Source organism: Balaenoptera physalus (assembly GCF_965194825.1).
Source record: "Balaenoptera physalus genome assembly, chromosome: 9".
Lineage (NCBI taxonomy): Eukaryota > Metazoa > Chordata > Mammalia > Artiodactyla > Balaenopteridae > Balaenoptera > Balaenoptera physalus.
Genome location: NC_138888.1, coordinates 12,797,874 through 12,814,034, shown reverse-complemented (window position 1 = coordinate 12,814,034; position 16,161 = coordinate 12,797,874). Strand labels below are relative to the sequence as shown.

The 16,161-nt window shown below is 37.6% G+C and overlaps 1 protein-coding gene across 2 annotated transcripts in view; it reads right to left on the bottom strand.

The window, feature by feature from the left end:
* The window catches only part of IPCEF1 (interaction protein for cytohesin exchange factors 1), a 213,022-nt gene that overhangs the window by 79,824 nt on the left and 117,037 nt on the right, over positions 1–16,161 (bottom strand). Inside the window, exons 5-6 of one of the 2 annotated variants that reach the window (XM_082474729.1) lie at positions 8,923–8,962; positions 8,129–8,298 (exon numbers count right to left, since the gene is read on the bottom strand). In XM_082474729.1, the coding sequence (XP_082330855.1) occupies positions 8,129–8,298; positions 8,923–8,962 (210 nt within the window). The remainder of the gene's footprint in view (positions 1–8,128; positions 8,299–8,922; positions 8,963–16,161) is intronic. The other variant, XM_082474728.1, reaches the window with a different exon arrangement.

Sequence of the window (16,161 nt, the reverse complement as noted above, 5' to 3'; positions counted from 1 at the left end):
AAGAACCTACAACCAAGATTACTCTACCCGGTAAGGATCTCATTCAGATTCAATGGAGAAATCAAAAGCTAAGAGAATTCAGCACCACCAAACCAGTTCTACAACAAATGCTAAAGGAACTTCTCTAAGTGGGAAACACAAGAGAAGAAAAGGACCTACAAAAACAAACCCAAAACAGTTAAGAAAATGGTCATAGGAACATACATATCGATAATTACCTTAAATGTGAATGCATTAAATACTCCAACCAAAAGACACAGGCTTGTTGAATGGATACAAAAACAAGGTCCATATATATGCTATCTACAAGACACCCACTTCAGACCTAGGGACACATTCAGACTGAAAGTGAGGCGATGGAAAAAGATATTCCATGCAAATGGAAATCAAAAGAAAGCTGGAATAGCAATACTCATATCAGATAAAATAGACTTTAAAATAAAGAATGTTACAAGAGACAAGGAAGGACACTACATAATGATCAAGGGATCAATTGAAGAAGAAGATATAACAATTATAAATATATATGCACCCAACATAGGAGCACTTCAATACATAAGGCAACTGCTACCAGCTATAAAAGAGGAAATTGACAGTAACACAATAATAGCGGGGGACCTTAACACCTCACTTACACCAATGGACAGATCATCCAAACAGAAAATTAACAAGGAAACACAAGCTTTAAATGACACAATAGACCAGATACATTTAATTGATACTTATAGGACATTCCATCCAAAAACAGCAGATTACACTTTTTTCTCAAGTGCACACAGAACATACTCCAGGATAGATCACAAATCTTGATCACAAGATTGTGATCTATCGTGGGTCACAAATCAAGCCTCAGTAAATTTAAGAAAATTGAAATCATATCAAGCATCTTTTCTGACCACAATGCTGTGACATTAGAATTCAATTACAGGGGAAAAAAAACGTAAAAAACACAAACACATGGAGGCTAAACAATACATTACTAAATAACCAAGAGACCACTGAAGAAATCAAAGAGAAATTTTAAAAAATACCTGGAGACAAATGACAATGAAAATATGATGACCCAAAACCTATGGGATGCAGCAAAAGCAGTTCTAAGAGGGAAGTTTATAGCTATACAAGCCTACCTCAAGAAACAAGAAAAATCTCAAATAAACAATCTAACCTTACACCTAAAGGAACTAGAGAAAGAAGAACAAACAAAACCCAAAGTTAGCAGAAGGAAAGAAATCATAAAGATCACAGCATAAATAAATGAAATAGAAACAAAGAAAACAATAGCAAAGATCAATAAAACTAAAAGCTGGTTCTTTGAGAAGATAAACAAAATTGATAAACCATTAGTCAGACTCACCAAGAAAAAGAGGGAGAGGACTCAAATCAACAAAATTAGAAATGAAAAAGGAGAAGTTACAACAGACACCACAGAAATACAAAGCATCCTAAGAGACTACTACAAGCAACTCTACGCCAATAAAATGGACAACCTGGAAGAAATGGACAAATTCTTAGAAAGGTATAACCTTCCAAGACTGAACCAGGAAGAAATAGAAAATATGAACAGACCAATCACAAGCACTGAAATTGAAACTGTGATTAAAAATCTTCCAACAAACAAACGTCCAGGACCAGATGGCTTTACAGGTGAATTCTATCAAACATTTAGAGAAGAGCTAACACCCATCCTTCTCAAACTCTTCCAAAAAATTGCAGAGGAAGGAACACTCCCAAACTCATTCTATGAGGCCACCATCACCCTGATACCAAAACCAGACAAAGATACTACAAAAAAAGAAAATTACAGACCAATATCACTGATGAATATAGATGCAAAAATCCTCAACAGAATACCAGCAAACAGAATCCAACAACACATTAAAAGGATCATACGCCATGATCAAGTGGGATTTATCCCAGGAATGCAAGGATTCTTCAATATACGCAAATCAATCACTGTGATAAACCATATTAACAAACTGAAGGAGAAAAACCATATGATCATCTCAATAGATGCAGAAAAAGCTTTTGACAAAATTCAACACCCATTTATCATAAAAACTCTCCAGAAAGTGGAAACCTATCTCAACATAATAAAGGCCATATACAACAAACCCACAGCAAACATCATTCTCAATGGTGAAAAACTGAAAGCATTTCCTCTAAGATCAGGAACAAGACAAGGATGTCCACTCTCACCACTATTATTCAACATAGTTTTGGAAGTTCTAGCCACGGCAATCAGAAAAGAAAAAGAAATAAGAGGAATGCAAATTGGAAAAGAAGAAGTAAAGCTGTCACTGTTCGCAGATGACATGATACTATACATAGAGAATCCTAAAGATGCCACCAGAAAACTACTAGAGCTAATCAATGAATTTGGTAAAGTTGCAGGATACAAAATTAATGCACAGAAACCTCTTGCATTCCTATACACTAATGATGAAAAATCTGAAAGAGAAATTAAGGAAACACTCCCATTTACCATTGCAACAAAAAGAATAAAATACCTAGGAATAAACCTACCTAGGGAGACAAAAGACCTGTATGCAGAAAACTATAAGACACTGTTGAAAGAAATTAAAGATGATACCAACAGATGGAGAGATATACCATGTTCTTGGATTGGAAGAAACAATATTGTGAAAATGACTATACTACCCAAAGCAATCTACAGATTCAATGCAATCCCTATCAAATTACCAATGGCATTTTTTACAGAACTAGAACAAAAAATCTTAAAATTTGTATGGAGACACAAAAGACCCCGAAGAGCCAAAGCAGTATTGAAGGAAAAAAACGGAGCTGGAGGAATCAGACTCCCTGACTTCAGACTATACTACAAAGCTACAGTAATCAAGACAATATGGTACTGGCACAAAAACAGAAACGTAGATCAATGGAACAGGCTAGAAAGCCCAGAGATAAACCCACACACCTATGGTCAACTAATCTATGACAAAGGAGGCAAGGATATGCAATGGAGAAAAGACAGTCTCTTCAATAAGTGGTGCTGGGAAAACTGGACAGCTACATGTAAAAGAATGAAATTAGAACACACCTTAACACTATATATAAAAATAAACCCAAGATGGATTAGAGACCTAAATGTAAGACCAGACACTATAAAACTCTTAGAGGAAAACATAGGAAGAACACTCTTTGACATAAATCACAGCAAGATCTTTTTTGATCCAACTCCTAGAGTAATGGAAATAAAAACAAAAATAAACAAATGGGGCCTAATGAAACTTAAAAGTTTTTGCAAAGCAAAGGAAACTACAAACAAGACGAAAAGACAGCCCTCAGAATGGGAAAATATATTTGCAAATGAATCAACAGACAAAGGATTAATCTCCAAAATATATAAACAGCTCATGCAGCTCAATATTAAAAAAACAAACAACCCAATCCAAAAATGGGCAGACGACCTAAACAGACATTTCTCCAAAGAGGACATACAGATGGCCAAGAAGCACATGAAAAGCTGCTCAACATCACTAATTATTAGAGAAATGAAAATCAGAACTGCAATGAGGTATCACCTCACACCAGTTAGAATGGGCATCATCAGAAAATCTACAAACAACCAATGCTGGAGAGGGTGTGGAGAAAAGGGAACCCTCTTGCACTGTTGGTGGGAATGTAAATTGATACAGCCACTATGGAGAACAGTAGGGAGGTTCCTTAAAAATCTAAAAATAGAACTACCATATGATCTAGCAATCCCACTACTGGGCATATACCCTGAGAAAACCATAATTCAAAAAGACACATGCACCCCAATGTTCACTGCTGCACTATTTACAATAGCCAGGTCATGGAAGCAACCTAAATGCCATCAACAGACGAATGGGTAAAGAAGATGTGGTACATATATAGAATGGAATATTACTCAGCCATAAAAAGGAACGAAATTGGGTCATTTGTAGAGACATGGATGAATCTAGAGACTGTCATACAGAGTGAAATAAGTTAGAAAGAGAAAAACAAATATCGTATATTAACGCATATATGTGGAACCTAGAAAAATGGTACAGATGAACCGGTTTGCAGGGCAGAAATAGAGACACAGATGTAGAGAACAAATGTATGGACACCAAGGGGGGAAACTGGGGTGGGGGGATGGTGGTGTGATGAATTGGGAGATTGGGATTGACATGTATACACTGATGTGTATAAAATGGATGACTAATAAGAACCTGCTGTATAAAAATAAATAAAATTAAATTAAAAAAAAAAGCAGTCCTTATTCACCATCCCATTTCTCAAAATTCCCATGGGTAAGGTAAATGCTGATGATTCCTAAATCTGATTTATTTATGAAATCAACAAATATTACTTGAGTCCCTAGGAAGTATCAGACACTACCTAAGGCGCTAAAGATATACTATTGTCTTTCTACAGAGATTATTATCAATTATGGAAAGCAGCAAGTCTAACAACATGTACGAAAAAGGAAGATAAGTGTTAATAAGTATAGCTTGCTATGGGAGAAGAAGAGGCAGCCTAATTTGGGTCAGAGGAAAGGTAAGAACACCTAGAGGATGCGCTATTTAAACTAAAATTTGACTTATGAGGAGGAATAAGCTTGATGGAATTGGGTGGGAGAAAGACTGTACAGCATGAAGACAAAGAGTTTTCTGAGCTGAAAAACAGCATATGCAAAGGCTTAAAGAGACAGCCGGCATATATGACATTAATAAGGAATTAAAAGCAGTTCTGGAGTTGAAGCTTGGGTGGAGGTGGGGAGGCTGGGAAGTAAGATAGGTACAGGTCAGCAGACTCTCAGGAGCCAGGAAATGAATTGGTAATTTATCTAGAGGCAAAGGAAAACAATTGTGTGGATTTCAATCCAGGATTTTAAACAGCCTGGATTTCTAAGGCTGTTCAACTTGAATATGGTTTTGTAAGACGTGGTATAAATTCTTGTGTGCTGCATCACATTCTATGCACATAATATGGGGTGTGAAAAATGGTAGATGAGTGTCTGGACTTGACCTTTCTCAAGGAAATCTGGGTAGTACTTTTTAAAGCAGCAAAGAGTGACGGAAGAAGGCAGTACACCATGCATCAGTTACTAGGTAACAACAATGACAAAACGCTGAGAGAGGTGAGGGTGATGTCTCCTCAGGTTGTGTCAGGGAACAAGAGAGACAAGCAAAGGGATCCCATGAGCTCACTTGTACTTGCACATAAGAACGGCCCCACGTTTCACTTCTAGAGTTGTTCTCTCCAAACCCCATTGAACACAGACGATAGGGGAGTTGAACCACTTCATTTATCCTGGTCCCCGCATGGGGTCAGGTTGGCATATGACAACAACCGGGGGCTGAAGAGTCAAAGGGGCTAAAGAGGGTCTGTTTTACCCCCTCCCCTTAGGACTTGAGTCACTTGGAGAATGTACACTAGTTCTATGAGTCTCAGCCTTCCCAACTTTCTAAACGTGGTGACAATTGCTACCTTGGAGGGTATTTTGGAGAAGTTAAAAAGAGTGTGTATGAAAGGCACCTCGACTCTCCCTTGACATAGGGTAGGCATTCGATAAGAGGTGGCTCTGGCTGTGATGCTATCAGCTCCGTTACCATATGAGAAAGAATGGGGAACGGGGAAGGCAGAAGAAGCAGAAGTTTGTTCATAAGACATTGGTACCTTGGGAGCTACTTTGTTGAATCTGAATTCCTTGACTGGCAGAAAGTAAATAAATGTTCTTAGCCTGAGGGTATGTGTTTGGCAATTATTTCACAGTTGATATTCACACAGATAGCAGGATTATGACTGCTCATTAAGTGTTCACTGAGTAGCCTTTTCTCCCCCAAACAAACATATAATTAAGATGCAAGGGTGTGTGTGTGTGTGGGTGTGTGTGGAGAGATTATTCCTCTGTAACACAGAGTCATAGAATTAGGAAGTTGAAAGGGTCCTTCTGCTATATACCACAAGTTTAATAGAATAATTCTGTGGCCAAATAGCAGTAAATTTATTCTCCATTCCATGCTGCTAATCTAATTCCATTCGAGTACGTGATTTGCTATGTGAATATTGCTTTATCTGTTCGCATGACAGCAAGTGAGGACAGGGGTGCCTAAGGGGGTCCGATGCTCCCTCCTTTTCCTCTTTCTAATCTAGTCTCAGTCAACAGTGCAGCTCCCTGTGGAAGCATGAGATTCCTAGTGCCTAAAATAGGTAATTCATTGCTCTTCTAAGAGAAACTTAAGCCAAATGAACTTATGAAGCCAAATAAGCCAAATCTGTAACTATGTGTGGTTCAGAGGGGACTCGATTCTATGAAGACAGGAACAGCACCAGAACATACGTGCAGAATAATGTGACTGAATGAGAAAATTAACGCCATGTTTATATCTGAGTTTTGTTACTTCCCACAGATGTGTCACGCTCTATCAGCGCGCAATCCTTCCAACAGCCTCGGAAAATTCCTAGAGAGCCATTAAAAGGTAAATCAGTAAGCCCTCGCATTTCACAGAAGATGCAAACTCTCACTTGCACAACTAACCAAAAGCAAGAGCCTAAAATATTATAAACGAGAGGCAGAAAGTTATATTAACCATAATTAATTAACCTTCGTTAAGAAAGAAGCTGTATTTGTTCAGGAAAAATCCCTTAGGATAGAAGGTGAGACCCCAGCTCCAGTTTGCCTTAATTTGGGTAAAACTATTCCATGCTAGACAAGATGGTAAATGTATCCAGGAGGGGAGAAGAAAAGAGAGAAAAAGAAGATAGTGGAAGACTGCATACTCTACAAGGTGTTTCTTTCTTGTGAAGCTCCCAAATATTTGATAAAATTGTTAAAACTCGCCAAAAGCTCAAAAATATATATTTTTATAAAACTCAGTGAAGAATTTTGTACCATGTTTTGGGTGAAACCAAAACTGTAAGCTTGGGAAAGGGGGACAGGGGAGGGGGAGTACAGAGAAAAGCACAGGGGACGATGCTTATTACGGGGCACTGGAATTGGATTTGGGTCCAGTTTAATCAAATCCTTACAGGACAGGTGCCTTGGGTTATGTGGGTACACAATTTTTTGATTAGTGGCCAGTGAATGTAAACTTATCAACTAAAAATTTTACCCACAAACTACACGGGGCACTTATTTTACATTTATAAAGTTATTTGCCCTAAAGCTCTGTTGCTTGAGAGATGGGCATACACAGGTCATTTTAAAAGAATGGTGTCACATAAAAAGAATTTTTCTGGCTTGTGGTCAATTTTTAAATGATTTTCCCTCAATGGATTAAAGGACATCCATTGCTGACCTTCACTCTACCACAAAGAGAAACTCAGGCTCTCGTGAGATCGGCAAATGGCTACTCGGTGTTCGTGGAGAGAGTTCCTTTGTGAAAGGTCTCTACTCAATATTCGACAAATATCGTTGTTTTCAGAATGTTTCAAGCCAGGAAAGATCAGTACACATTTTAACAGTAACTTTATTTGCAGCCTTTTCCAACAGAAAACTTGCCTGCAAAGCAGACCACAAAAGTGAAGTGCCTATTACAGGATAAGTGAGGCAGCTTTCTTATCAAGTGTTGTCCAAGCATCATTAGTTTAATGCCTTCCCTGTACATGCCAAAGAACAAGAGATGACAGTCACCAACACAATGCCGGCACACAGGTTAGCGATTCCAAAACCAACCCACCTAATAGAGAAGGTCGGAGGAAAAGAAGATAATAAAGGAGGAGAAAAGAAAATAGCTTGCTGTGGACTGAATCAATTTACACCCCAATAAAGTTGGGTCCCTTTTTTTTAGTAGAGATCTTAACAGTGTCAAGTTCCCATATCAAGTGCTGTCCAAGGAATTCCTAAAATGATTAGCATCTATCATGGAAGACTAACATTAATAGGCCCTGAAATTCTCCTTCAATAAGGATATATGTTTGGATGCCCCTCTTCAACCAAAGATTAGTCAAGCAGGATGGTTTTCTCCTCTGTCAGGTATAATAGAATAACCTACATATCTACAGAAACAGTTTCTACAACTTATTTGTTTCTTTGCTCTGTTCCAAGTCCCAGAAGTAAAAATGATTTTTCCCACAGGGATCACCTGCTCCACAATGACCTTTGACCCACCCTTTGTTAACGAGTCCTGGAACAGGAGGGGGACAGAGGACTCACCATTTGATTGCTGTACCAGTACAGTGATGATCCCTTCAGGACCACCCAGAACTTTTTCCATTTGTTGCCTAGGAAAGTTCCTTTTTCCTTTTTCTTATATAGCCACCCTTGGCAGTCAGCATGCCCCAGGTCTTTACATGATATCCTCCTCCGACTCATGGTGAAAAAACCTGCAACAATTATGCGAAAAGGTAGGTAACATCGTACCCTGATGTATGTGACAGACTGAAAGGTAACTGTTTGCTGTTTACCTCCAGGAAGTTGGATTTTTGTACCAAGATTTATGCAAAGCAAATGCAAAAAGAAAGTAATTTATCGATTTTATTTTTAACCATTCATTTGGTGCTTAGAAGGTGCAAGATATGAATGATCAAAGAAGCAGTGAGACTCACATGCAAGTGTTAGTCTAAGAATATTCTTCAATGGAATAAGCTGAAAACATGAAAATCATGAGTCTGGCAGGCACATCACTGCACTAACACAGCTCGTTTCAACAATAATAGCAGTAGTTATGCAAGAGATGCAAAAGGGTTAATGCCCACCTAGAAACACGGCCACTTCCCCGACTCAGTGCCAGTCTTTCTAAGCTCTGTTGACATACCACGGGGGATTAATCCAAATGAACAGCATGCCGTCATTTCTTAAAATCGATCCAAAAGAACCCCAAATTAATCTGCCATCCACCTTCTGATATTAACATTAAGACAGACAAAAATCAGATCCTAAAGAAGGCATCCAGGAGAAAAGGACACTCACACACACAAACGGGATAAAGAAACAAAAGATCTAATTACCTTTAGTTTTCTTTCTCTGCTTCTGACGCAAGGGAACCTGCTGGAAATGCAGGAAGGAAAGAAAAGAGGAAATTTCTGATTGTGTTGTAACATTTGTAACGAGAGAAGGAGGGAGGAGGTGGCAGTATGTATGAGCAGGATGGAAGCTAAAAAAAAAACTCTCCAGGCAGAGCTAAAGGGGAGCTACTAGCTGAGGCACGAAATGTGCTAATTAGAATCAATAGACATGGAGCTGCACCTGAAAAAAATACGTAACAGCGTTTATCACTAATGTTTCCTGTTTCCACCCACAGGCATCTTTCTCACTACCGCTTTAGTTATGAAAGGACACCGTTCACTCAAGTTCTTAAAAATAATAAAAATATTTCCCTTTTTATTTTTTTGTGAGAGAAGACAAAATTATGTTGTGCTTCTTTTTGTGCCATTTCTAAATAACAGCAATTATTTAAATAAACCTGCAAGATAACCATTGCAATGTCGCAATACTACAGGTTCACATCAGATTGTTAAATTCATGGTCCTGCTAACACCATGGGGTTGCATCTAAGCCACATGAAGTAAACATCCCAGAAAAAAGAAGTTCCACAACCTCTTTTGGTGAGATCTAAGTACCTATCAACCCTCCTTGTCAGGAAATTCTTATTTACATCTAGATTTAAATTACATATTGCCTTAAGTATCTCTGAATGTTTCTCGTATGTTTTATGGAAGATAAATTAATTGCCAATTTCTATTTGACACTAGCTCTTCAAATATTCAAATCAGACAAAAGACAATCTGAAATACATGTTTTTCACAATACATTTTAAACAATTCATGTAAAATCATCAGACTATCAGCCAAAATAGAAAACAAAAAAAAAATGCTTTCAACGGCTCTGTGTGTGTGTGTGTATGTGTGTGTGTGTGTGTGTGTGTGTGTGTGTGCAGAGAGAGAAACATTTTAAATTAAAGGAGTTTCATTTTTTCCTCCACAATATCTAAACCAAATTTAGTGAAGTTTAATTGACTTAATCTTTTCTGGTAACAAGTGGAGAATTTGAAAAAAATTGTACATAATTGAAAAGTAGTTCTAAAAATTGGTATGCAATCTTATTACAAGATTTTATAATGTTATTTTAGATGCACCTGGCTAGTATTCTCCATATCTAACCAATGATCTAATAGCTACAATGCTTCTACGATATGTTTGAAGAGAGAATACGACAGAGTGGAAATAAAATGGGATTTTAAAATCCAGAGGCCTGAAATCAACTCACGGTTGTCATACGTAGTAGCTGTGTTACTCGGGGAAAAATCAGTTTATTACTCGAAACCAACTTCCTCATTCGTAAAATCAATATATTTATAATAATTCCAATCCTGTAGGTCTCAAAAATATTTAACAAGATTGTACCTGAAAATGCACTAAAAACTAAAAATACTTTATGTGACTATGTACTAGAATACATGATTATAGATATAAACAAGTACTTCATATCTAATAAACAAAAATTTCTAGTAATTTTCAAGATAGGTAGGACTTGTATTTTCTTCAGCAACAATGATAAAGTTAAAGTGCTTAAATTATATTTCCTGGGAAATCCCATACGGACTTTTTATTTTACAAATGTTAGAATAAAATTTTATTCCTGAAGAAATTAATCATCCTTGTGAAAAAAGGACATGACAAAGGCAATAATTGCTCTAAACTTTAGTCAAGAGTAGACATGCTAGAGTCATGACACACAACTAAAATTTCGGCATTTTTGACCAAGTTCTAGTCTCAGCTCCGCTTCATAAGATATCTCCCACACTGACCTGCAATCTCGGTCTAAAATTCCCACCATTCCCTCATATGGTTTCCTGGAATCTTTTCTATAGGCAATTATCTGAGGTCAGCAAAACCTATTAACAAAATATATTAGCCCAAATATCTTATTTGCATAATGTATACCATTTGGATAGCTAGAACTTAGCTGAGAGCCAGGACTAAAGGTGAAGAAGAGAGTAAGTCAATTTAGATAGTGCGAACACTTTTAGAAAATCTGGGCTCCAGGAGACCCCAGGAAGCACTCAAGACAAACTAAGAACATGGGGAATAGGGAGAAAAGGGAGTTGTAGACAGAGGCATTCCTAGAACGTTCTGGCCCCATCTGAACAAGGTAAATCACATTCGCTTATACAAAAAGAGCAGCTCTGAAAAGAAGAGAGAGAGGAAGTAGGAGAGGACAGCTGTAGGATCTGTAAAGGGAAGCATCACCCACTCCAAGCCTCCTGACTGGGAGCCAGTGAATCTCCTCCATCCATCGCTTATGGGCTCCCAGTGCAGCAAGGGCTCTCCAGCTCTACCACCCAACCTTACGGCTGGTTCTAGAGAAAGCCCCCTATCAAACTGTAGGCTCTGTCTCAACTTTGCCCCAAACCAGGCCTTGGTGTATGCTAGATTCTTGCACCTGGGCTGGAAGAGAAGTGGGGCTCTAAGCAGGACAATACCTCAAGCAACGTGAGCACCCAAGACCGAGAGGACTTTATTCAGACTTTTTTAAAGGGGGGCAGGGAGTTTAGTCTTTGAGTCAGCCCTCCTCAGACAGTACTTCTCCTAAGGCAAATTATCGTAAAATCTATATAACTGTTCAAACTGTTTCCCCAACCAGAAGCAGAACTGCATATATAGAAATGATAAATTAGAGAGAATTTCAGTTTCACTTGAAATATATGAATTTGAAACCTAAATTGGTTTACATGAAAGAATGAAAACAATCTTGAGAACTTTAGTGAGTTTGAGATACATCTAACCCCTCACAACAGGAAATGGAACCCACGAACTAGTCAGTTTCATAAAGATCTTGCATGTGGTTTATTTCACTAGGTGAGTGACAAAAAGCCAAGCAAGCAGTGTGCATTTTATGAGACAGTTTTTCGATAGGGAATTATAACAATCATAACAAATATCTGAAGCCTAATAAGATATTTTTCTCACACAATTTTCTTCCCATTGGCATGTTGTAGGTAAAACTGAAGAATTACTCTAAATTCTGAATTTGCCCTAACTCGGTTATAAAACTTGAGAAAATTTTCTCTTTTAAATAAATATTTCCTTTTTATTGAAAAAGCCTATTTTTCTTTTACTTTTTAAGGTGGTTAAAAAAATTCACTTGGTCATTAATCACTCAAAATCACACGTTGTATAAACTTAAAAAGGAACCAGTGTAAAATATGCAAATGGACCTCCTCTGATATTGAATGATGGCGCTCACAACGAAGATCAGGGCAATTATTATACTGACTTCTAATATATATAGTAACTATTAATTCTTACAGGTACAATTTACCCCCCATGATATACTAAAATTCACCATAAAGTGGTTTGTCATTACATCAAACTTCACAATGGTCCTGGTATTAAGCAAAATTATATAGTGTTATGCTGGTCTTGATTTGTGGCATTTACCCAAGTTCCATGGTGTAAAACCTCACATGATTGCCAATTTTACCACTACTTTAACAAAGCCACAAAAATTCCTAAATATTTTAGATCCAAGCCAGCTCCAGCTGATAAAACTATTAGGCATGTTTCTCCACAAACACCTTTGCCCCACAAACATCTTTCCTCCTTCCTGGCAAATTGAACTCAACTTTGTAAAGAGAATTTTAAAGCTTTTATATATTAAAATTTTACCTGTAAAAATACATGGAAAACTTGCTTAGTTTTTTTTCAGAAGACTAACCACTTTAATATTACTTAATAAGTTAATATGAAAAGAAAATCTCTAATAGTGAAAAATGAAGACAGATAAGAGACTTTATAATAACAATAGACAGTAATTGAAAACAATAACTAAGAAATATATATAAAGCTTATACTCATATAATGTTTGCCATAGGCCAGTCACTGCTCTGAGTCTTTTCATAAATACCTGGATTGAATTCTCACAACATTTATGGCTTAGGTGCTATTATAATGCACATTTTACAGATGAGGAAATTAAAGCAAACGGAGGTTCAGTATTGTGCCCAAAGTCACAAAAGTAAATGGTAAAACACAAATATTTGTTTCAAGAGTAAAATTCACAAAGTAGTAGCCTTTAAGGTATTTGCTTTGGTTGTTGATATTATATAAAGGAGGAGGACAGAAAAGCAAGGACTAGAGTTTGAGGGGAAGCTGGAAGCAATGGCACTTTCTACACAGAAGAGAAATTCGAGAAATATTATAAAAGAAGGACTAGGGCGAAGGGGAAGTAGAGAGAAAGAGGAGAAAAGGAAGGACGACAGGGAGCTGAGGGGGAAGAGGAGGCGGAATTTAGAACATGGAAAGTGCGGGAGAGCAACGTGGCAGGGAAAGAGTTTCTAGCTTAAGCAATGGGATAAATGGCATCAATATAGAGAACACAGTCATATATACTGAATTATAATATATTCAGTAATAAACATATTGAGTTTGATGTACATAAGAGGCATCTGATGGAAATAGTTAGTATATATAGTACTTAAGGGTTTAAGGATTTGGAGGAAATCTGGAATAAAGACGTAAAATTAGGAATCATCAGTGTACAGAGAGTGGAAGTCTTGAGTTTGGATAAGATAACCCAGATGTGTAGAATGTCAAAGGGTTGAAGTCAGAATCCGAAGGAAGACCAGTATGTTTACACGGAAGCAGCAGGAAAGGTCAAGGAGACTGAGCAGAACGGCAAAGGACAAAAGAAAACCAGGAGAGGCGCTGTCATGGAAGTGAGGGAGAGATTGAAGGGAAGGGTGAGCCCAGACCATTAAATACTACCAGTGTCAAAGAGAAAGAAAAAGTTACTGGAGACCTTGGCAAAACAGTTTCATTGTCGTGTTGGCTGGAAAACAAATTCCAGTGGGTTGGGGAGGAATGGGAATTAAGAAGTCAACAAAGCACGGAAGACTAGTCTCACCAGAACCTTGATTGAAAAGAGGAGACATGATAGTAACAGGAGGGCCTAGGGCCAAAAGAGAAATTGTCATGTGTTTTTTCAAAACCACACTCCTATTCTTATAATCTCTCCTGCAGTAAATTACAGATACACACTTACTCACTGATAGTGGGATGTGGAAATTGAAAAGCAATTTAACAACATGGTATCAAAAGTCTCAACTCTATTATATTCTGACTCACTGAGCACACATCTCTTTCTTCCTTCTTTTCTTTCTTACTCTTTGATTTTACTTTTAAGGTAATGAAATCTAAATACACTCATGTCTCCCTATGTACAACTTCCCTTTTCCATTTCCCTCTCATTCACCCTAGGTTACACTAAGCTGAATGTGATTTTTATCATTCCCATGCAGTTTTAGTATTTATAAGCAACATTCACAATACTATAAATAATAGCATTAATGGAGATAATTTTTAGTATTGTGTTTTTGAGATTTTTTTCCATGTTGAGACAAGTAGTTCTAATTCTAATATAGCATTGTAGTGAATGAAAATGACACAGTTTATTTATCCATTCACTTATTGACCCACATTTAATTTACTATCATAACACTGTTGCAATTAACAACTTTGTATAACTGCACTGTGCACCTGGACACGTGTTCCTCTGGGCTAGAGTATTTATCTGAGAGTGGACTGCACGGCCATAGGATACGTGCATCTTTAATATTGCAGGTATCCCCAAATTGCTTTCAAAGTGTCCTACTTATAATCCCTCCTGCAATATATAAAATTTTCAGTTCTCTACAACCTGGAATATGTTTTGGTCTTTTCTTTCAAAATTTCAGCAATCTTTCTACCTGTTTCTTTTTTTTTTTTTAACTATTCCATTATTTTCTGCTCTTAATTTTCTTTGTCTTAATTTTTAATCTGTTTATCTCCCTGTGCCATACGTGTCCTGCATAAATTTGTCAATTTACTAACACTCTTTTAGAAAGTATCCAACATGGAATGTATGCCATTTACTGAGCTTTCTATTTCAAAGATTATGGTTTCTTTTCCAATACCTCAGTTTTTTCAAAGCCCACTTGCATTTTATACTTTTTCATTTGTGCCTGCTTTTCTTTCAAACTTGTACAAAAGATTCCTTGAGCTTCATACTTAAAATTTTTTGTCAGGCTTTAAAATGTTGTTCTTATGTAAAATCAAGTTATACTTGAATTTTGTATTTGAGAGTCTATCTTTCTTAGCATTTCTCAAATCTGTTTTGGACTTTTAAGTTTGCAGAATTGTGAGTGCAAGGGCCTTATGTTCTCTCCCCCTCCCTCTCTCTCTCAGTCTCTCCCTCCCTCTCTGCTCCCCTTTCCCCCATTATGGCCGCACCTCCCTCCTTATCAGTTTGGACGTTGCCTCCACCTGATGTGGAATCGGTCCTACAATCAGGCCCTGACGCCGTCCTGGGAGCTCCTGCCTGTCCAGTTGCTGGTCCGGCTGGTGACTAGGTTTCGCTCCTGATTTGGATCTGTGTCCCTATTCCTTCCATTATTGAATGGAAGCCAGTCATTTCATGTATGAGATTCCATCTTGAAATCACAGTTTAAGTGACAAGCGAGTCCCTTCCCACAGTAGCTTCAATATCCCACCAAGACATCTGTCCAGTTCCGCTCCTGGCACCTTAAACTTTTTTCTATCCTACAGAAATGTCGGGCACTTTAGCAACTCCATACTTTTGAATGCTTTATTCTCTTCCCCCATTTTTCATCTGCTTAATGCTTACTCATCCTTTCAGATCGAGGCCAAATGCCACCTCCACCATAAAGCCCTTTCTGACTTTAAAAGGCAGTGAGCTCTTATAAAAATCTTACATTCACTCAGTGTTATTTATTTGTAGTCACTGTAGCAATTGATTTATATTTTTTCCCAAAGATCTTCATGGTAGGTACTATTTTTACCTTCCTTTTCACAAATGAGGAACTTCATCTCGGTGTGCTTAAGTAACTTCCCCTCAGATCACACATAGCTAGTAGCAGAGCCAAGACTAGGACCCAGGCCAGTCAGACTCCTAAGCCTATTGTTTAACTCAGTGTTACTACTTCTTCTGTGTTTTATATTCCACAATGCTTTGCTGATGCCTCTTAAATGGATATTATAATCTATCTGTTTATATATCTGAGTGGTACATACATGGTAGTAACACAATCCATCTAATGGTCCAACCCTCTATCCCACACAGCTACTCAATCACTTCCCCTGTTAATGTTGCTTCTTAAAGTTTATCAAATCTCTTTCATCAGCTCCGTAGTTGAATGATGACTCTGCTTAGAGTCAATGATTGGCCAAGAATTCAAGATAGAATTGATG